This window comes from Anser anser (genome assembly GCF_964211835.1).
Source record: "Anser anser genome assembly, chromosome: 2".
Classification (NCBI taxonomy): domain Eukaryota; kingdom Metazoa; phylum Chordata; class Aves; order Anseriformes; family Anatidae; genus Anser; species Anser anser.
This window is the reverse complement of record NC_139721.1, coordinates 108,279,345-108,302,714: the sequence shown is the minus strand read 5'-3', so window position 1 is coordinate 108,302,714 and position 23,370 is coordinate 108,279,345. Positions and strand designations below refer to the sequence as shown.

The window sequence follows — 23,370 nt, the reverse complement described above, 5'->3', positions numbered from 1 at the left end:
CGCTCCTAACAGGAAAGGACGATAGGCTGATAAGTCTCAGCAGAGGGAAAAAGACATCAGAGAACTACTTTATAACAGCAGCACGCGGGCTGCAACCAACGTTCTCTTCCTCTCATCATTTTCATTTCTGTGGACTCCAAGAGAATACACTCCCAACATTTTTCAGCTCTGGAGAACAAACAGCCCAACCAATCTCATTCACTGAACTACAAAACTGGTATTTTCACTATCTAGTCCGGAAAAGGAGGCGCACGTCTCTAACGTACAGTGTAGAGACCTTGTTAATAGGCAAAGTCTGCATAAAATAGGTGGCCACAGCCTGATTTTCTGACGTTCAGGGCCTTGGGTCACACACCACCACAGTATCAGACTTAATGAAGTCACCAATCTATGTGGGCCTCTCGTTACACAGGTCACATGTTATGGACCAACCTCTCAAAGGCCAAAAAACAGCACTGATACTGCCGGGCCAACACATATCTGTAGCATCCCATTTCTGGGTGACAACACAATGAATGTTTCCACAAAGTACTCGATGCAACCTAACTACTGTGTTTGGTGATGCAAAGCAAGCCGTGTCAAAGCAGCGTAGCACCCAGGCACATTCCTGGAAGATGTTTTGCTGCTCACGTTGAAGAAAATAGATAAAAAAATCCTGTGCAGTTTGCACTTCTGAGCTCAAGTACCACAGCTATGCACTACAATTGAAGTGGCATCAAAGCTTGTAAGGTTTTGAAGCTTCAGCACTGCCATCCAAATTCAAGGAGGCTGCATCTATTATCTTGAATTTGCCCCAGCTCAGTCCCCTGAAACAATTCCATAGACACGTACAAGCAACCCTTTTCCCACCCAGATTCTTTGCTTCATCTATTCCACCTCTACCTTGTGTCATATTCTTATTAATCTGCCCCTCAAAAGACTCCCTGGCTCACACAAAGAAGCAACCCAACAAATCCCTGTTCCCAGCCACGTTGCTTTCATGCTTTGGGAAGAGTTAACTGCAACAGCTCTAACTGTGATGCCACCTCACCCCCTCCACCTATGTGAGGTTCTTTGCCTTCTGTCTCCTCCTACGTGTACACCTGCACTAGAACCAGGAAGAATGTGCTTCCTACAATACTCCAAGAGCCTCTTCTGTTTCAGGATGTCATCATTTCAATTCAGGACTGAAAGTATTCCTAGCAAAAACCCAACAGCTAATAGCTAACAGAAGCAGTTGCTGGTGATCAGCTACAAGTAACCTGGAAGTACTGAGGAGTCACAAAAGAGAATTTGCATTACATTTAAGAACAGCATGCAGCTTAGGACCACTGCTTTCACTAACTACACTAAGCCATAAAAAAGAATTGGATTCTTACCTGCCATCACAGCAATTATGGTTTATGTTGCCCCCAAAACACACACGGCAGTACCAGAACTGTGTCAACTAGCTTTAACAGCTTCCCCAGCTATTAAGTACAGTAATTTCTGCTTCCTTTTTTTTCTTGGAGGAATATTCTTTTGTTTCCAGCCTCACTTACTTATTATACACACTGTTAATTAGCAACTATTTCTCCATACTCATAGGGTTATGGAGTCCCTATGACTGGAAAAGACTCTGTACCCTTCAAGATAAGAACAGCATAAAGGCAGCAACTCGCAAGACTGCTCTAGCTTAAAGCAAAGCTTTCCTCATTGCTCTCATCTCCTTTGACTTGAGTGCTGTCATCCTTCTACCAGAGCTTTAAAACTTCATTACCGTGAATGAAGGAAGACCAGAGCAATCAGAGAGGGTAGCAGAGGGTATAACTTAAGGAGCTGTTACTAGGATTTTTTTGTTGTTCCTGGTGGACTATTTTTCTCCTTGCCAGCAAGGAGGGAAAACCAGCAAGTTGTTTTCTCCAAGATTTTTTTTTTTTAGGTTTAAGAACACGGATTATGTTGTAGCAATTTCTTCGCTGTAAAGCGTCAGCTGAGAAGTCTAACAGTAAGAAGGGCAAGGGAAAACTGAATGCTGATGCAGAGAGTGCCAGCAGACATCATCCTCATTCCACGGGATGTCTGTAGCTATGGCAGTTGAAGTCTACACTTCCGTATGCTTAACATACCCTATTTATAAGCCGATTTTAGCTGACTTAGCATGTATCAGTAGTACAGTTAGAGCCAGCAGCCTGCAGGAAAAAGTGGGCACAGGTGTTTCCATAGCAAGGCCTGTGAGTGTCTCCCATACATACTTCCAGTCTAAGCAAGCACATGAAAGGCTTGGCTTGTCGCTTACCTAAGGAACCAGGAAAACAAGGGAAAGCTAGATTTTGCTTGTGTCCTAACGCCCATATAAAAATAAAGACAGATGAAATACCCTTACTACCTTGTTAAATTCCATAAGCCGGAAGAGAACATGCTGCACACAGGTACAAGTAAAATCCCTTGCTGGCAGGTTTGCAGAAACAAATTTTTTATTTACACAGGCAAGTCTATCTTTAGACCCCATTTACCTCTTTACATTTCTCGAATATTTACATGACTTCATGATGCTCCAAGAAGAGAGTGATGAACAAAAAGATTACAGAAACTGTCAAAAGCATAGCAAAAAAACCCCAACCTATCATTGTGCTTTAAAACTTATGAGCTAGAATAATGTAGAAGAAATGTAGTTTTAGCACTTTGGTCCTAACGGTCATGCTCTAGAAGACACTTAAATAGCAGAGGGGATTTCAGAAGTGACCGTATCCAGAGGTTGCCAGTGACAATTCATGAGTGAATCGTAGAGTTCTTCGCTTGTCTCCGTGAATTGTCTGTTCATTTCATCAACATCCAAGTAGAGCTGTGGATCTGAAAATAAAAGCCTGGTAAGTCCAAGTATCAAATCTGAGGCACGCGCACAAAAAAACTTCACGTGAAATGGCTAATAAAATGTATTTTAAGCTAAGTGTAATAAGCTATTAGATCTACTAATTTTAGTGAGGTATTTAGTCCTCTAAAATTTTGAGCCTCACAGCTCCAACTTTTGGGAATTTGTATATTAGAAGGCTGGGACTAGAATTGTCTTTCAAGATAAAGACAAAGACAATGTTTAAGATAGTAAAGATAACGTTTAAGGATAATCAGCCATGAAACCCTCCCAAGAGTCATTTAATTCACTTCTACGGCAATACACGTTACATAGGATAGTTTCTAAACACTAACACAAAATGCCTCCACGTGAGGAACTTTGCAAACCTTCCAGGACACAAATATGTTTTGTACCGTATTTGTAAGTGCAAGCTGAATCCTCCTTTTGGAATCTGCAACATAAGCTTTTACCTCAGGGTGGAGAACAAAGCTTTTGCATATTACTGAGTTTCTAATATAAAATCTGTTTAGCGGAACCAATACAAAGAACAAAATTCTGTCTTAGACCATTTTCAAACGGGAATGAAGGCACAGGTACAAGAAACCTGCTGCGAAGCATTGACAGTGTCCCGTTTTACTTGATGCCGTCAGTGTATGCTGTATCAGCTTTAAAACCCCAGCTGATTGCAGATCAACCCCACAGAGGTTTGACCTCAGCTGAATTTTCAAGATGTTCTTCATCCAGTAGAGGTTGGCTTGTATTGTTAAAAGGCACAAGGATGGCTAAACTCAAGTGACAATGATAGAACCCTTATTACCGTCAGTAATTAGGTCATCACCGATTGCAGTCATAACTGAAGATTCCTGAAAGACAGAAAAGGCTAAGTTTAATCATAACTCATTTCAGAAAGCATCACAGATTCAAAGTGCTGCAGTCTCAATCCATTCCTTCTTCCTACAACTACAAGGATAGATGGCATTTTATCTATTTATTTTTAGAAGAAAGCCAATATTACAGTACAGGTTGGAAGGGACCTCCGGAGGTCACAACTAATAAATTGACCACGATAAGACCACTTAAAACAACTGTTTAATTTGCTTTAAGCAAAGCAAATCAGAAGAACAGGAACAGAAGAAGCGTACGCAATTATGCTGTCAAAACCATTCTTTGGTATGCGTGAACAAATAATGGTGTATAAATCACTAATTCTATGGCTTTACTATTTAAGCACTTAAATACAAACACCTCTGAATGGAATCTGCTCTTTTAACTTCACACTAAGCAGAAAGCATGTTTTCAACTTCGGATTCTTTTTGCTGATTCACACAAATCTGTACAACATATTATCTGTGAAATATTTTCTTTACAGCAAGCGTGCAGTATCTTTACCTCAAAAACAGCTGGAGCCATTAAAGAATCTCCTAAAGAGCAGTCTCCAACAGCTTGCATGCTGTCACAGGGAGCATAGGAGCTGTAGTTGTAGTCAGCGTAAGCATCGTAACTCCTCTGCGAGTGGTAGTTCTGGTAATCTTGGCAATAATCATTATAGTTGTATGACTGGTACCGCTGCAATTCTGCTTTCAGTCTGAAACATGAGAAGTTGCATACAGTCAGAGAACAAGAGACTGTAAACCCAGTTCTGAACTTAAACAATTTGTCAGCTTACATACTTCAAAGCTTAAAAGGAAGCTTTCCTAAACAGTCACCTAAGTGACAGCTTAAGTCACAGCTCAAAACCTCATTTCTATAGAAGCAAGCATCCTCACCTTTGCCAATACCAGAAGGAATTGTTCTCATGGATTAACTCCAGAGCCTTGACATGGTTACCTGTACACATCAAGTATTTTTAGCGTTGGCATAAGCAAGCTGCTGCTAAGTCTCTGTGCTTTGCTAAAGATTGATTTAAGACCAGAGACATTTATCAAGCACAGCTGCTTTAAAGATGCAGTCTTAACCCTTCTATCTTTTGTTTGGTTAATTACTAGATCTTATTTCCAGAAAGAAGGGAATGGAGTCAGATTATCCATTTCAAAGAAGCATCTGACGCTGCCTGTCAGTTTGCCATGTCTACCTCCACCTGCTCAGTTTTTTTGTTTGTTTAAAGTCCATTAAACATTCAACAGCTGCCAACTATACCGCTCAGGTGAAGTCAGTCTTGCTTAACAACACAATCGCGATTCTCCAGCATGACGCCTTATTATTAGTGGGAGAATTACAAAATACACTGGTTCTTAAGAAGAAAGGGCCAGCTGATTAGCTTTCACTACTTTCCCTTTCAAGATTTTCTCAGGGGCAGCTTCAGACTAATGACAAGAACCAAGACAAGTGCTATCTGTACTAAAACTGAGGTACACTGCATAAAGAACATTCAGATAACCCAGCTGCATATTCAAAAAAATCCGCTGTTTAGACTTGTCTTCACTGATTCTGTACAGGCAGACCTCCTGTGTTTGCAGTGCCCAGTTTCTCTGACTTGAATTGGGGATGCAGAGAAGTGAGTTCTATGCTTTTGGGGAAGAATACAAGCTGAAGGCATTCTGAAATAGCTTCCAAACTCAGCAAACATGAGGGACAAACTAATCCAATGGCTGGGTATTTCAATGCTAAGAGAGCACGGTACTCAGCCATTCAGAAACGTATTACTGATGTGTATTTTAATACCTACATTTGTTTCAATACTGCAAAGCTACACAAGTTCTAATAAAGAGGTAATCCATTGTCTTGTTACTGTAGTAAACAAACAGAAGATACATCATCTTAGGTCTTCTGCTTCCAACTGCACTCTTCCTACATACAGTTGTGTAGGGAAGGAAAATCTGAAAATACTGTTGACGTTCTTCTGGATAGCCGAAGCAAGAAAACATGTTTGTGGCTTATTCTTGTTTTCAAAATAAAACAATATTAATTTAATCAAAAAATTTTGGCAAAGAAGTTTGGACAGTGCTCTCTTGGAGAAGAGCATTTCCATTCTAAAGCAGAAGGAGGCAACATTTGCAGAATTATGCTAGGTAAACAGAAACAGAAGTGTCATTTTTTACTATTTAACAGAACACACAAGCTAACCTCATGAACATACTGAAATAGTTTATATGAAGTCCTGTTTTGTCAGTATCCTGGATCAGAGTTCATCAAATTTGGTATCAATTCTTTAACCGTTCAGAGACCTGAATTGCCTTAAATAAGTGATAGAACCGAGCCGGTAGAGTAAGAAACCCTCTCAGGAAGTGCTAAGCTTTAAACTCCCCATTGCCCTAAGCTCATGAAAAGCAAAGAATAGCATTCTAAACCTGTTCTAGTAATAACGCCTTTGGCTTTCTCCCTGCGTTCCCATTTTTTCCCCCCACTTCTTTCCTGTCAACCCACTGTAAAACTAGTTATGTGCTTCTCTCAAACTAGAGGGAAAGCTCTAAGAACAAGAACTCCCTAGCATATAAAACCACTTGTTGTCCCTTCTACCTTATGCAGGCCCAAACCTGAAAATATTTACCAATGCATTCAGCTTTGCTACTGTTGAGAAACAAGGCTGGTTACAATGGCAGCTAAGCCCAAGTTGCGCTGTCTGGCTAGACTTAACAGTTGGATTCCCCCAGCCATCCTGAAGCAGGTTGATGAATCCAGGGAGTCAAAACATAGGACTTCTGCATTTCTGGTTTTGTAGACTGCATCCTGTGTACAGCCACTACAGCAAGGGCCACAGACTTTCCAAAGGCAGAGCTACAAGAATCTGATTATTTAGAATAACTGTATCAATGCACAACTCCTTGGTTACCTTTTAGAAATTCCTATGCTCAGCCGGATTCCTTTTCCCCCCAGACCTGGTGCGTTCTGGCAGTCTTGCAGTGCCCTCATCTGATCACCTTGCTCACCAAATCTGACATAGGCATACCCTCTACTATTTTCAAAAGGGAGAAAACCAATTCTAGTATGCATAACAGTTACAAAGCTAACAAATTCAGTTTCTGTCTTCTACAAAAAACAGAAGATAGCAGCTACTATAGCTTCTATTACTTAAGCAACCTCTCTGGCATGTGCATGTGCACAGAAAAGGCTTTCACCAAATTAAAAAACTTGGGCCAGAAGCAAAAAGCTTATTCCTTGGTAGCATTAAGATGCAACTCACTGAGAGCCAGCAAAACAATACATTTTAAGTGCTCTCTGCGTAAGTAATCAGATTCCATATTTCTGCATATACAGCAGTTAATCAGTTAGCACTAACCCACTCCTTTTGGAGCCACAAACTTTACTGGTCACAAACACCAAGAGCTGGCTGTAATTATCTGAACAACTATTAACCGGTACCTCTGAACTCTTCAAACAAAAATATCTTTCAGGTGCTCTTAGAAGAACAACATCAATTGCCTGCAACAATTTGATGGCTTTGCTAAACGGAGCACTGAAAAGCACAGTGGTACAGTTTCTTTTGTAGCCTGTTCAGAAATTATAGCCCCGTGCCTACAGCTTCAAATCAGGCCAAGCTTACCAGCCCAACTCTTACAGCTTAAGTTCACTGCACTCGAATGCCTTCAAGACGTGCTTTTAGGAGCCATGGAGAAGAACCCTCTGGTAAGACCACCATTATAAAGTACTGAGTGTTGTTTTACACTTAAAATAGAACTATCTGTTACAGTCATTCATCAGCTTTCCCTAGGCTGCTGCTCTCTCACTACTGAATGTGATCCTGCTCTCAGTTTCCCACTAACTTTTTCCCCCAGCGTTTATGGCCTCTTTTCATCTATGACACTTTTAAAGGCATTTTTCAGGTACTTAAAAAAGCCTAGCTCAAAACCAGAAAGATATCCTAATCCAAGAGCAAATGGGGAAAAAATAACCCAAACCAGAAGTGGAATAGGGAATAACTCTAACAAAAGTACTATGGCAAGAAAATGAAGTATGCCTGGAAAAACTGTGACATCAAAGCTTATCTTGCAGCCAATCAGTCAGTCAGTACAGAAGTGCATTAGATCGCACTGGAAGACACCAGGTCAAACTCCCACAATACTGAGGAGGAGAACTGGTCTAAACTTGTCAAATACTTGACAACAGCCTGCTTAGCACTGTAACTGCATAGAGGAAGACAGATCCCTAAGGCATATGCTCAGATTTTTCTCTAATCCGAACTGTCAATCCATTAGAATTCTGAAAAAAGTCTTACATCAAAATAGATCTTCATTCAGACAACTATCGCTTGCCCATAACAGCCCATATTCCTCTTTCTGTTAACACCTGTGAGCTTCAAGGGGGCAAAGACAGTTGTCAGCCTTCAAGCAAGTCTAATCTACAATTGGACTCAGGTTTAAAATATATACACACACACACACACACATAGATATATAGCATTGGTGGGCCAGAGATTTACTGAGTATTCCAACTCAACTGTCCAAAGGGACTCTTGCCAGCAGATCAGTGTGGTGCTCCTGCTCCAGAACATGGCACCCGACAGAGACCAGCATCACAAAAAACACTACCACCACTACCTACTCTACAAACAAAAGGTAGGGCACTGCAATAAACTTTGTGAACGAAATCAAAAGCAGTATGAGTTTGCTGTATCTCCTTCCTAAATGGAGAAGTAGAAAGGAGTTCTAGCAAAGACAATTTAGAACAGTTTGAAAAAAACATAATTAAAACCCAGCACCTGATTGCACCTGTACCAGAACCTTAAAGCCAGTCGCTTCCACCCCTAAAAAGGTGGTTGTTGTGAAGTCCAACTTTTAGATGCCAAAACAAAGTGTTGAGTTCCTTCTGCAAGCCAAAGAATGCCCATGGTCACCTAAGAATTGCTTGGCAGATGAGCATAGAGTCAACAAAATTCCCTGCTACTGTTCTTTGAAAAGAGCAATCCCCTAAAAACTGAGTGCAAAGTCTCTTAACTCAAGCATTATTACTCAAAACACCATTTGCCCAGAAGGAAAAGCCATCAATATTATCTGGAGGATAACTCATTTGACCTAAACCAAGAAAGCAGTGTAACACAAAGCAGTCTCCTCAAGAAGAAATTCAATTAATTCTGCTGGATTTTTTTTATTTTAGAGATGAGTTAGCATTTGGCCTCAAATGATTCTAAAGAACACATGGTCTTCATGTGAACTCAAAGCAGACAATTAACTTCATCATGAAAGGAGTATTAAAAAGAAGAATAATAAATCATAAATCTTCCTCCATGTTTTTGCTTAAAAAATAAAGAAAAAAACACATCAATAAACATCCTCCTGAACTGTAACTCACTTCCCCTACTTCACCTTCTAAAGAATGCTTCAGAAAGAATCATCCCATTAGGACAGAGCTTTCAAACTGCAAGCAATTAAATAGCTAAAACTAATAGCTTTTCCCCTAGGGAACATTAGGAGGGACAAATTATTTTGTTATAAGTAAACTGAGTTATAAACCATGAAATATCTGTCAAAGCAAAATTTGTAACACTACAGATTTAGTTAAACTACAAAATGAGCCATATTTCCTGTAGAAGGAAAAAATTAGGCCTCCAATAGCAAAGATCCTTTCTGTGGATACAGCATTATAACGTGCCTTGTTTCCCATCTTCATATCCTACTCAGAAGATAAACTTGGGATAAAAAGTGGTGTATCAGTAGTTTTATTCTTGCTCATCTTCCTTCCTTTCATAAAAACAACAATTTTCTCAAAGTTATATTGATCTTCAAACACAATCCAGACTTTGCAGCTGCCTCAAAATACAAAATTTTCATTGGATTTCCCATTCCTTTTACTGAGAACTGTCACCACCTTTCCAAAAAGACAGGCATGCAGACCGTACTGAAAAAGGAGATTTCTTTCTTCCTTCAAGTAAGTTTTAAATTAATAGATGTCATACCTTTCAGATGGTTCTGCTCGCTGTTCTGCAGGCAAAGTCTTCTCTCTCATCCCCTGCAAGTTAAGTTTAGTTCAAGACTTAGCTGAATATGTACAGAATACACAAAGTACCAACAACCACTTAATGTGGTTTTTTGTGGTTTTTATTTATTTATATTTAATTTTATAGCACTGAATACACCTCATCTACTTAACGTTGTTCCCTAATTCAGCATTGTGGGTACAGTTCAGTTAAATTTTGGGGCTAAAGTAAGCATCACTGCTTCACTCAGCATTGAGGACAAACTGATAGAACACTAAATCAAATTTGGCAAATCCTCTAACAAAGAAAGTAATTACTTTAAACAAAATGACAAAAATTGTGTGTGTGTGGGGGAGAGTTTTCATCAAAACTTGTGTTTACCAACCCCGTAAAAGGGACATACTTTTCTGTTTTCTATCATTTATCAACAAACAAGAAAAAAAAAAAAACCTCTACCCCCACAAAAAACTAAGCAGTTGCTGCTACATTCATTTTAGAACTTTACCAAATGGAGATTGTGCTGGCTAAACAATACAGAGATTGAAAGAGTTAAAAGCAATAAGCAACCAGTATTACTGTCCACTTTGATTTCCAGCCTAAGAAGCCCATACACTTAACACGTGGTCATTTGTACACTCAGACTGATACTGGAAACACAGATGTTTTCGCAGAAAGAGATGCCCATTTAATTTTATGGAAAATTTATCAGACTCCATCTACTCCAAAGCAATCAAAAACGATAACTCAGCACATTGTCAGAACTCTCACTTGGAGCACATAGCTCACCTGGAATAGTTTACACAGAACACGAGCATGTCTCATCAGTGACAGCTTTGTGTACATGAGAATATAGAAGGAAAACATTTCTGTCTTTTAATATTCTTTCACTGAGAACAGGATGACTCAATAGCACATCATGACATCGTGAAAACAACCACAGGACACTGAGTGTTCCAAAAACAGAATTAAATCCATAAAAGCTCAATCTATTTCACAATGGTTCCCACTGCCTTAAAGCTCGCCTCAAACATACTATCAGTACTTTTTGCAAAGATAGGATAACAATTGGTTTGAGAAACATTCCAAGACTGGAAAAAAAAAACAGGCACATAAGGACTCAAAAATGTACTCACTTGGTACTTTGTGTCTCCTCTCTGGCAAATTTTGCTGGACTGAGTAGTTGAAGTCGGTGATGGTTCAGAATACCGCGTATAACGCATCGGTTGACGGTTTACCGTTGGTGTCACAAGTCTCTTAACAGGTGGAGGCTGGAATGCATTCTGGGATTCCAGCTTTGAAAGGGAAACAGCAATCAATTTATCCTTACGTCCACCCAAATTAATTCCAATATTTATTGATGAAAACAAATTACAGAACTATAAACCTCCCCCCATCGGTCTTGGCACTCAGTGAATACAATTTGAAAATTCTAAAGACCGTTCAACTTGTAGAGGGAAATCACCAGAAAACAGTAACGAAATCCATAAAGCTATATATAAGTAGCCAAAGTCTGACTGAATTCCATTTCAAAATTTGGCAGTTAGCTTCATAGACAAAATAATTCATGCTACCATAATTAAAATAACCCATGTTCCTAGAATATGCTCCTATCTTTTCCTCTGCCCACACTGTGATTTTTTTTTATAGTAGCTTAATTCATTAATTTAACATTCGAAGTGTTAAGCAACTAATTATACAGGCTTCTGGGCTTCACATCCCCTACATTTTCCCCCTTCAAAGTTACACAAACAATAGAACACACTCAAAAAAAACAACTTGTCAATCTTACAATAATCTCATTCATTAAAATGTGATCCAATGCTTTACATGTGCATTAGATGCACTTCAAGTAGTGGGTTTGACTTCCCTTTTCAAAGCATTTTCACAGACCAGAGTTGATTTTTAACACAGACCACTGCGTGTTCTGCAAAACTGACTTAACTGAACTGTCAGACAGAAAACAAACCCTAAAGGCTACAAGATTTACCGATGGCTCCGCCTGCGGTCTTAAGGATCAGAAAATACAGTCTTAGGAAGCATGCTATTGTTCAAATCAATACCAACAGGAAATTGTTTACGCTGCAGCTTTAATTTCACAGTATCTCCCAGCTCTTAGTAATAGGATTCACACTCTCTCTAAAGTATACAAAAATACATCTTTCTAAAAAATATTACATTCAGTTTGAAACCTTGAATAAGACATGTTTTATGTAAGTTCACAAATCTACTTCGAGTGAACGACGGTTCATTGCTGGTTTTAAAGGTAAAAAAGAAAAATATTAATTCCCCCAGTTAGGCATTCAATACACCAAGAGCTATTCTGCCTGGTACAGTTCCTTGAAATAAGAAAAATACCACATCACTGCTACCCACTGCAGAAGTTTAGCCTGAGTGCACAAGTGTTCCGTCAACCGCATGTTCACTTTAGCAGGAAAACAAACGATCATCTCCTCAGCAAATAATTGCTTCTCATCGCGGGCTACCCTTCTCCCGCCACCATTATGAATTCTAGTATTATGAATAGACAATCTATCTCCTTTCACCCACTGACAGCTGCGTGCAACATTCATTTAGTGGCTGACAATTTCAGGCTCTCTGTTGCAAATCTGGCAGATCTTTCTTAATGCCTTATCACAGGTGTATTGCTATAATATAACTGAGAATTCACACCAGATTTGGTTTTAGGTATTTGGATAATATTTATGATATACTTCACTTCTCCATGCCCTTGTAATTTGGCAGATGGTGAAAAGATGGTCCAGGAAATCTGAGATGTTTGTAAACTCTGAAGTGATTGTAAACTTAATTATACATCCATCCAGTCAAGGAATTAGCACAGAAACTTCTTGAGACACTGTCCCTTTTCTCATTAGAACAGAAGATGAAAAGTTTGCACATCTTGTTATTTCCTTCAGTCACCTGATCTTCAAGTGGTCATTTAAGAGTTTTGCAATTTAATAAGCCCAAGGATACCCCTAACTAACTGGTTCATGGTCAACTTACACAACACAGCGGCAAAACAGATGCCATTCTTTTAGCATCCTGTTGAAAAAACAGCGCAATAAATTAAACCTGCCACAACGTAAGGAAGAATAGTTTTATCTTTATGCTTTGATGGCACATTTACTAAGTTTTATAAACACATGAAGCAAAAACAGATTAAAAGAAGTGCTATTCACCAATAAAGGGCTTGACAGCTTCTCCATTGCCTCTAAGATGCGCCGTGATGAGGTACTTAAGGTAGCGTGGAACCACACAGTTTCTTGTCTAGCTTTCGCTCTCCTATGTGCCTGAAAAATTAGCATTTTAAGTGTTACAATGGTCAATTCTGAGCTAAAGAGGCATGTATTTTATGTCCCAAGGCTACACTGATGATACAATCAATATATTCTGATGACAGAGAAACATGCAGTCACTGGGAGTTCAAGCCATAAAGAAGAGAATACATTCGGAGTTTAATGAAGTTTACCTTGGGCCTCAGTGCATCTTGCACGTGCTTGTTGCACAAGCAATAAAAGAACTCCGTACTTGTAAAAGGTCAAGACGGATGATGCTAGGACTGCTAAGGCCTCCGAAGCAGTAATCAGGGAAACAGAACTCAAGAAAAGGCTTGTGGTACAGAAAGCATTTTCAGTAACAACACAGACCTCAGAGTTTCACGATGGTCTAAGTGTACCATCTTAAAATCAGTGTATACAGTCATAACCAGGAACTAGTTTTACTTCTCTCTTGCTTCCTCCCTTCCCCCAAGATTAAAGTTGGCTGCAAATCTTTGTCTTAAAAGATAAAGATCTGATTTAAACTGTAACAGATCTAAACATTACACTGAAAAAGTAAACTGTGTATTTGCACCACCCAACTTCAAATATCAGTCAAAAACTTCCTTTGGTGTGACTTTTTTTCTTCCCAGGTTAAACCCCTCAAATAACCACACTGTGCTTATCACACGATGTGAAGACAGGAAGCAGACCACGCAGCATAGAAAAACACAAGTGAGACTCACAGAACCACAGAATGGTTAAGGTTGGAAGTGACCTCTAGAGATCGCCTGGTCTACCCCCCCGCTCAAGCAGGGCCACCCCGAGCAGGTTGCCCAGGACCATGTCAAGTCAGCTCTTGAAGACCTCCAAAGAGGGAGACTCCACAGCCTCTCCGGGCAACCCGTGCCAGGGCTCCATCACCCGCGCAGTGCAAAAGCATTTCCTGATGCTCAGACAGAGCCTCACGTTTCAGTTTGTGCCTGTTGCCTCTTGACCTGGCACTGGGCACCGCTGAAAACACAATGGCTCTCTATGCTCTTTGCACCATCCATTCAGATATTTATATACACCAATAAGATCCCCCCTGAACCTCCTCTCCTCCATGCTAAACAGGCCCAGCAGTCTCTGCCTCTCCTCATAGGAGAGGTGCTCCCAGTCCCTTGATCATCTTGGTGGCCCTTCGCTGGACTCTCTAGTACCTTGCTGTCATTCACAGCAAGCAGCAAGAAGCAAGCTACTCTCTCCTTTAAAAGCCTAGTATTTTGGTTCCTCTTTTTACCATAATGCAGTAATATTGTAAAAAACAAAAATAGCCGACCAAAGAGGGTTCCCAGCTTTGCACCACAAGGTTTCAAGGTTTCCCGTAAGTGAGGTACTTGTACTGCCCTTTTTCCGTTGCAGAAATGGACTGTCAGAACAGAGCCAGCAAACCCGCGTTTTCATTTTCTTAAAATTCCTTTTGATTTATCGATAAAAGTCACTTTCATTTAAATACATTCCTACCAAACCTGATTTGACTTTCCTTTTCGATTCAGCTCTAGCTAATCAGAGTTGTCAGTAGTTTTTATTTGCTATTTCCAAGAACACTTGGGGGCAAATAACTCTCTCCAAGAACTATATGAATCGTTCAAAACAGAAAGCATGTTACTGCTTATCTTGGGACTGCATTTAGTCCTGCATGCCTCTGTGTACCAGAAGAACAAAGGATCAGCAAAGTTGATTTTAGATATTTTCAAAGACTGCAGGTTTATACAACATATCCATAGCATGAATGTAGGCATGCTTGGAAAAGAAGATCCACAGATAAATATTAGCCAGGTTTGACTACTACGTTTGACTACTACATTTGACTACTACTCTACTTTTGTCATACCCGATAAGGTTCCGTTCTTCGATGCCTTGATTTTGCAGCTGCACCACCATAGGCCGTCTTTCCAGGGTAAAATGGAGAAAACCCAAGCTGGTTTTGCTTAAAAACAGATGTGCTTCCACGTGCCTATGGAAACACAGTACGATAGGTGGATAGAAAAACAGGTACACGTTCAAACTGATTAAAAGAAATACTGTGCAGTACTTACAGGACACAGTCCTCCAAAAGCAGATAAACCGAATGCGGGTTTCTTAGAGCTAGCTGCAGAATGCTGCGAGAGGGAATGAGTTCTTTCAGCTCCTGCGGGCAAGAGCAGTGATGATGAAGTATTTTTTAAAACTGCAACATCTGCCAAAATGACGTATGCTATATGTAAATGCCTCTAGTACGTACAGAACTTTAACAATAAAGATCACACTAATTCAAGTTCTTCAATACAGAAAAATAAGCATGACTTCAGCTTCTTTAAATAGATCAACTTCACGTACAGACTGAAAACCAAGTATCACCTACAAACTTGAAAACTGTTCACAGAGCTGCAAGTAGTTTTCAGCAATCTTACCAAGTTAACACTGTGCTTCCAATGCAGATTTTTTTTTCCTTCAGGCTAAGATAAAAGAGGACTGCATAAACATCAGTGCATTTGTACGGACAAAGCTTTTTTCTGTGTTGGTAAAAGGCTGGAGGCCAGCACAGATCATAATCGCACAGGTTTTAAACCTGGAAGATTCCCCAAAGGCTGCTCTAAGAGTTAACGATCTTCTGCCCATGTATGTTTTACGAAGACACACCAGAAAGTTCTAGTGCACTCAGGTTATATTGCTAAAGCCCAGCAACTCTACTCTCAGCTGTACAAAAGTTCTCTGGAAAACCTGCTGAGCACATGTCAGTCCCTGTCTATATGGGGGACTAGAAAAAGCTGCAAACCTGCTGTTCGCCCTTTCAGCGAGAAGACCTACGTACCAACCTACATCGACACGATGCTTATTTTTTTTGTTTTAAAATGGTGTGCTTTCCTCAATGAATTTGGCAAAAGACATGAAAGTACTGACAGCTGAAGCCTTCTACCAAGAAAGGTCAAAAAACAGCCTATAGCTTATGTCAGAGTAGTTTCTTTATCTTCTCTTGCTGAAACACAGGAAAACATCTCGTATTCCTATTTGTCACCTGCACTTATTCACATTTAACCAGCTGTCTGTTAGATATTCTGAGTCACTCTTCCTTCTAGACAATCAGCCTAGTTGTCAAGCTACAGCAAGTCAGCCTGATTTCCTACCGTCCCAGTTCAAAATTTACATATAACCTAGCTGAATGTGTATATTTCAGCATTGACTCTTTCTAACATCAGGGTATCATAAACGTATTCCAAAGCACGCTTCTATTAAAAAGGTGATAGGATTATATACTTCTAAAACACTAAAAATTCAATTTAATTCTCGCATCCAAAGTTGACATTCACCTATTTTATTTACTAAGGTGATGTGGAATATTAAAGAACGCAAGGTACTTCACATTAAAAAAAAAGTCAATTAAACAGAGAACACAAAAATCACCTTCATCAGATGCTCTAGAGGAGGAATCACTGGTTGTTGAGATGTTATCATCGTCTTGTTGAGAGGTACAATCTTCTATTTCTTTTATGAAGGACAGCCTAGGACTGCCAGTGCCAAATATAGAAGATGTCGAGGGCTGACAAGGTGGGACAGGAGAATCCAGCATGGTATAATTCAGACGGCTCCGATGAAGAGAGGGCCTTGTTAACGCAACTGGGAAGTTCAGTGCTGATCTACTTGTGGATGGTTCTAGACAAGAACAGGGAGATAATTAGCTTTGCTATAGACAAGCTCACAGAAGCCAAAACCTGTTTCCTATCGACAGCCATGCTATTGCCAAGTTCTAAGCGCAAAAAGAGAGAAGCCAAATTTAACTTCTTCCTCACCCAGATACGGTTGCATTTAACTGTCTGGCTACAACAACAACACTGCTTGCGATACACAGTATTAATGTTGCATCCAGAAGTAGTTAACTATGAGGTTTTACAACACCACATTCTGACCCCGTGCTCAAATGCTCTAACGCTGACTTGGCCGTTCACTAAATCAAACATATATACTCCTTCTCCCATGTACAGCTTGCAATAAGCTTTACAAAATTTGAGATTACACGGTAAATTACAGATAACACTGCAGCTTCCATAATATTGGAACAAAGGTTATATTAATCTGAATACACAACATGAAAATGAACGTTTGCAGTACTTTTTTCCCAAGTTCTTCCATATCAGCTCATGTTAGAGGCAAAACATCATCTCCTACCCATTAACTATTGGGATTTTGACCCAAGGGACAAGGATGTTGACCCAAGTAACCAGATGAGCATTTTTCCCTCTTGAAGCAAAGGGTCTGCAAACAATGCCAGTGGCCTGGAATAGGTGGCCTTGAAGTCTATCTTGCTAAATGAATGGAACTATTCATGGGTATTTTGCCTGATGAAAGCCTGCTGTCTCTCCCAGGAATCTGGGCAATTCAAATGACTTTGAGCCACTATCCTCTTGATACTTGAACTGAAGCTTAAACTAGTTAGTTCAATCTTCATAACCACTGCAGTACCACTAATTAGCTCTCCAAACCATGAGCAGATTTTTAGGACAGCACCGTTTGAGATACAGAAAGGTATTCAGGCGGAAGGCCACCCAATATAGGCTCCAGCACACTGATACCTCAGAACTGAAGAAACACATTGGTTTCAAAATGTAGTAATAATTAAAAAAAAAAATCTTATTCTTAAGCATAGTAAGCGACACCCACGGACAGCAACGTAAGCTGCAAAAGGTTCCAGGGTGTCCACCTGCTCCTGATCTCCTGGAGTTAGCAAGCTTGCAGTGCAGCTGTTCTTACTGAAAGCTCCTTTCACGCAGTTACATAGGAAAGCCAACATGTGTTCCTCAGTCACGAAGACCTTCTCTATTCTTTTCTCCAAACTCATTCCCAAGCTACAGCTACACAGAAAGCCATCAATCTCCTTGTTTACAATTAGATGAGATTGGAGGCAAAGATATTTCCTCCTTGTTTTTTGATTCTGCCAACAACAGAAGCAACTGACTTTCCACATTATCTATGGTTACCTACGCACGCTCAGACAAAACTTCTTTACTTATTAAAAGCTGACTTCCCCAAAACAGCTAATTTAAGAGAAACTCAAATAAGAATAGATGCAAATTTATACAACAGGACTACAGGAACAGTGAGAGGCACTGGATATAAGACAAATTAATCTTTCATGAGGTAAAGGACTTGCAAACCTCGTTGCCAACGGTCAAATACCTTTTCAAAGACACCCCCTCCCCCCGCGTAGACCTTAAAGTTATTGAATATTTTAAGGATAATAATCTCATAAACCACGTCCGTGCACAAGTTCCCCAGTTCACCATCAAGTTAACGAGGAACTTTACTAAATTGATCAAAGCCCAAAACAAAACAAAACAAAACAAAACAAACAAAGTCGGGACACGAGACGGAATTTTCCTCTGCCATTCTAGCATCTAGTCTTTTGTTTCGAAGACTGCAAAACAAATTAATTTTTTTAATTGCCTTAGGGAATTTGACAGATTTTCATTCCATATCTTTTAAAAGATGGAAAATGCAACCCAGCACACTTGCAAATGACTTATTTTCAGCATTTAGCACCTGGCTAATAGAGTACCTAAAGTTAACTGATGCCTTCCAAGAGCATAAGATGTATGCTTCGTAACTGTGTATACAGTTTAAAGCTAAGACGGTTTCACAAACAGTTTTGACTTTTTTTGTTTTTTTTTCATTCTGTCAAAACCCTCATTCCAATTTCCTTTTGAAATTCAGATTCAAAACTAGAAATCTGTGAATAAATACAGATGGCCAGAATTCCAAATGATTTTTCACATACCTCGTCTACTAATTCTTGCTGGTTCAGGCGTGAATCTCTCATCGATTATGGTATCTTCATCTGCATAATCGAGGTGATAGTTTACCGGAGTCTCCTCCTGGTTTGCAGATTCATTTCTGTCTACACACTCCTCCTCACGCTTATTGAAATACTTCTGCAGCCAGGCCGGTACAATATTTTTCACCGTTTCTGTCATTCTGCTAATTATTCCCTGCTTGAAAGAAAAAACACTTGTTTAATTACAGAAACACAGTCAACAGCATATGCTGGGATACCACCCTCCACGGACCTTGAAGACAGATATTATACAGCAAATATTCAGAAGACGACGACGAGGTTGATCCCTGGCATAGGATCGCTACACTTCTGGTAAACCTAAAATTCACCTAAGATTGATTTACAACTACCTATCACTTTCTGCACTTCCAAGTGACCTTGGCAAGGTTCAAAGTTCTGAAACCTCTGCCAAAATTCACCAGCAGGTCGTCAATCTGCAAGGCTATCAGGAAACTCTACGCCTGAACAGCTCCTGACCTACAGACTTGTTCCAGGACTCTTCCTCTTCGCACCCTCACGTGAAAACCAACTAAACCAGAAGTTCAGCAATTATCTACTGCGACAGTCAGGACCATACTACCCATTAAAATCAGTGAATCTAAATATTTTCAATTTTAGTAATGCTGAATTGCAGTGACTATACGCACAAAAACCAGTTCTGCTCTCAACAGTCAGGCTAACCCAGAAGATGTCCTGGAAGAAACACAGCTATAGCTATAGCACCAGCACCTCCTCTTGCAAGAGCCTTCTAAAGCTGTTGCTGTATTTTGTAGAAGACTGACTCTGCGGCATACATCGGGTACGATCGGAGAATTCCCACCTGACCGAAAGCCCCAGGAACTACGGTTAAATAAAAGATACATTAATATAAATGAATATAATTAATAATAAAAATTAATAATAAAAATTAATATCCAGAAAGCAGACAATCATGAGCTAGGCATCCTGCTAATCATCCCTCCTGCAGGCAGGGGGAAAAAAAAAAAAGTAAATTAGATCCAGGACTAGTTCCCAGGAACTTTGAAGCTGCTAACTATACTGTCTACAGTGCCCAGGCACCTTCAGAGCTTAATGGTAAGAGACAGAGGGTTTGGTGGGCTGTAATTACGATCAGAAGCACACAAAACACATCTATTTAAGTATTTCTAAGAATCGACTTATCGACTAAAGTTGTAGGGGGAAGGATGAGAAAAACAGCGGGGTAGGGATCAGAACCAGAGGTATAACCTCACAAAATCGCATCGGTCGCTTTCGTGCCTCCCCAACTGCATCACTGAGAGACAATTAACATTAAGCCACAGAACCTTCTGCAGAGTGGACATGATATTGAAAATAAACTGAAATTAATTGACAAATGCTCTAAGCAAGCTATCTGCTCAAAGCTCGTCCTTTTACGTTATGAACATTTGCACGATTCGTCTGGTTACAAAGCTAACTGCTATAATAAATGCACACATGTAACACCTATCAGTTTGTCTATTTATCAAATCATTAAAATTCTTCCCCGATAAGTTACTGTTAATTTGATCTGCGCTGGATGTGCAGCAGCCATTCTCTGTGCAGAATCCCCCAGATATCCCCACGCACGTGTTTGCTCTGGCACACTCTTTAAATAAACCTACTGGAAAACACGCAGAGATAACAGACAATGGAAAAGTTAGAAAACCATCTCCACTGATTATTTTTAATCCACGTGTAAGGTTTATCAGTTAGCTACACGGTGTCGGCACACGCAAGCTATGGCACTTTCAACATTAATGCACTGTTCAAGCCAGAGGTTTCAACGGTTGCTCTGTAAGCGTGGGGAATGTTTGCATTGCCCTTCCAGGCCAGCTTTAGATGGACAAGATTGATTGTCAATATATGGTATAAGGGACTTGGCATTTCTGCAAGTGATAAAAACCTAATTGAGCAGCTATCCATGCGTAGCGCTCCCTTGGTTTTGCATATGATAATCAATCCCCTCAGCTACGTTGCTCATTTCATAGCGGAGAGGTTTTGGCTGAACAAACATGTGCAGAGGGCATCTCCAGAGCATCTCTCTGGGCGTCCTGACATTTCTTAGCAAAGAGCTGCTGGGAGGGATCTCGGCGCGTCCCCCCTCCAGCACGGGGATTTTCACACCCCGAATTGACGGACCGCTTTCACCGTCAACCTGCTGTACCCTACAGCACAAACGAGAAGCAAAGCCTGGCAGGTAACGTTCAGAGAATTGATGATGGGCTGAGGAGGGGTGCAGGGAGCGGGGAAAGCCCTGGGGGTGGCACTGGGGGTCCTGAGGGCAGCGGGCTGGGGGTGAAGGGGAGGGGGAGGAGGGGGGTAATGGGCTGGGTAGAGGGGTAAGGGGGTAAGTAAGGGGCTGAGGGGATAACTGAGGGGGTTAGGAAGGGGCTGAGGGGGTAACTAAGGGGGTAACTAAGCCGTTGAGGGGGTAACTAAGGGGGTAACTAAGCGGTCGAGGGGGTAACTAAGGGGGTAAGGAGGTGGGTAGGGGGTAACTAAGGGGATAAAGGGGCGGGTAAGGTAAGGGGGTAAGTAAGGGGGTAACTGGTGGGCTGAGGGGGAAGGGCCCGCTGTGGGGGGGCCGCTCCTCACCCGCTTGCTCCTGGCACAGGGGGGCTTCGCGGCGCCCAAACGGTGGCGCCGCCTCTTCACCTTGCCGCCGGCCGCTCCTCCTCCTCCTCCTCCTCCTCCTCCTCCTCCTCCTGCTCCTCCTCCTCCTGATCGGGCTCCTGGGCTGCCGCCCGGCGCCCCGCCGCCACCGGCCCTGCCACCGCCGGCCATGCCGCTGCCGGTCGCGCCGCTACCGGTCGCGCCGCCCGAGGCCATACCGCCCCCCCCCCGCGTTCGGTGCCGTCACGGGGCCCCCCCGCCCCCCGCCGCCACGCGCCGCGGGGCCTGCCCTGCCCCTCGTGGGAATAAAAATGTTGTTTTTGCAGAGTTACGTTGTTTAAAGGTAAGGAATGGGGTATTGAGGTGTGCTTGCAGCGATAAGAACGCTTAGCAGGCGACCTTGTAAAATGCAGACAACCAGACTCCGTAGAACAATTCGGGGAAAATCACGGTGTTGAGTCAAGTCAGGTAAGTGAAGAAACATCACCGCTTCAACCAGTAAAAAAGTCAAAAGAAATTCGAAATTTAACAGGCCGGCAACTGAAGGCCATGCATTGTCTGGGAAGCATCAGACAGATTGTGAGCCTGGATCACCCCCTCAGTGGGGAAACAGGGGAGGGTCCCGTCATCAAAAAGTATATAAACTGGGTTTTGGAACCAGCAGGGGCGCTCCTGCTCGTGGGACGCCCGCCACTGCGATCGCGAATAAATTCCTGCTTCGCTGAGCTCCTCGCCTGAGCCCAAGTTCTTGGCTACGGAGTGTTTCTCACAATTTGGGGGCTCGTCCGGGAGCCAGTCGCCTACTGGGGAGCCCCACCGCCGCAGCAGCAGGAAGGCATGCCCCGCTGATTTCAGCGGTCCTGTGCATCGACGGCGGCGGTTCTGCGGAGAGCTGACAGAGGGCCCGAGACTGATGAAAGAGGCAGGATCCGTGAAGGAGTGGGGAAGGGAAGAAGGCAGGCACTCCGGCTTTGAGAATTGATCCGGTAACTCTGTGCACAGACCAAGGTAAGAAATAGGAAGTATTGCCTTGGGGGTCGGGTGAGACTCTGTGTGCCGTGGGATTGAGACGTACTTTTGTACGGAGCGAGTGTGGAGTCCTGATCCGCGGTTCCGCAGCTCCGCGAGGGGCGCGGCCGGAGACGGACGAAGCGTGAGCTAAGGGAGAGAAAGGAAGAGTCTCGGGAAATGCGGTGTATGGTAAGCCCTTGCACGGGGAAGTGCTTGGCAATACACCAGGGAAATTTGGTGTGCGGTAGTCCTCGCACGGACGGGACGCCCGCCACTGCGATCGCGAATAAATTCCTGCTTCGCTGAGCTCCTCGCCTGAGCCCAAGTTCTTGGCTACGGAGTGTTTCTCACACCCTCCCCCTCCCTCCCTCGCGCGCCCCCTCCCCTCACGGGAACGCGCGCCCCCCCCTCCCGCTGCCGCTCCCGTTCCTCGCCCCGCCCCGGTCCCGTCCCGGTCCCGCCGCCCTCCCGCTCCCGCCCTCAGGACCCGGCCGCCATAATGAACCCCGGCCCGGCCACCGTAAGCACGGGGCTAGGAGTCACCTCCAGAGCCTCCCCGCGCCGTGGCGCCGACCGCTGGTGTGCCGCAGCACCGCGCCGGGCGTGGGACGGCGCCCCGAGCCCACAGTGCTCGTCAGAAAAGCCCCGCACCGACAACCGATACCCCCGCACCGACAACCGATACCCCCGCACCGACAACCAACAGCCCCCACGCCGACAACCAACGCACAAGCAGTGTTTTAGGCCGGATTCGTGGCCCCGTTGGTCCGGGAAGCAGTCGTCACGCTAAATTCTACCCCACGGCAGGGGAACGATGGGCATCGTGACAGATCGCCGCCCCAGAAAATAAACACATAAATAAATAATAAAAACGATAACGGGACGTGAATCGTGCCCTTAATAACAGACATTGGGCAGTGAAATCACCGACTTCTGCAACAATACGTGCTCAGGGAACTGACTAAAACCCCTCCTG

General features: G+C 42.4%; 1 protein-coding gene across 4 annotated transcripts; it reads right to left on the bottom strand.

Moving 5' to 3' along the window:
• Window positions 1-2,420: 2,420 nt before the first annotated feature.
• Window positions 2,421-21,599, bottom strand: LOC310894386 (nuclear pore complex protein Nup153-like; the record flags this gene model as incomplete). 4 transcript variants are annotated; one of them, XM_083824422.1, is made up of 11 exons in its annotated part: window positions 2,421-2,811; window positions 3,630-3,675; window positions 4,202-4,397; window positions 9,642-9,694; window positions 10,796-10,954; window positions 12,842-12,952; window positions 14,796-14,918; window positions 15,001-15,140; window positions 16,346-16,594; window positions 18,714-18,927; window positions 21,366-21,599. In XM_083824422.1, the coding sequence occupies 11 exons, from the start codon at window positions 21,597-21,599 to the stop codon at window positions 2,675-2,677; spliced, it is 1,662 nt and encodes a 553-aa protein (XP_083680548.1). In that variant the 3' UTR covers window positions 2,421-2,674. The 4 variants fall into 4 exon arrangements, with proteins under 4 accessions (XP_083680548.1, XP_083680549.1, XP_083680550.1 ...); XM_083824423.1 differs by having other exon boundaries at window positions 18,714-18,924; XM_083824424.1 differs by having other exon boundaries at window positions 15,001-15,092; window positions 18,714-18,924.
• Between the last annotated feature and the right edge of the window lie 1,771 nt (window positions 21,600-23,370).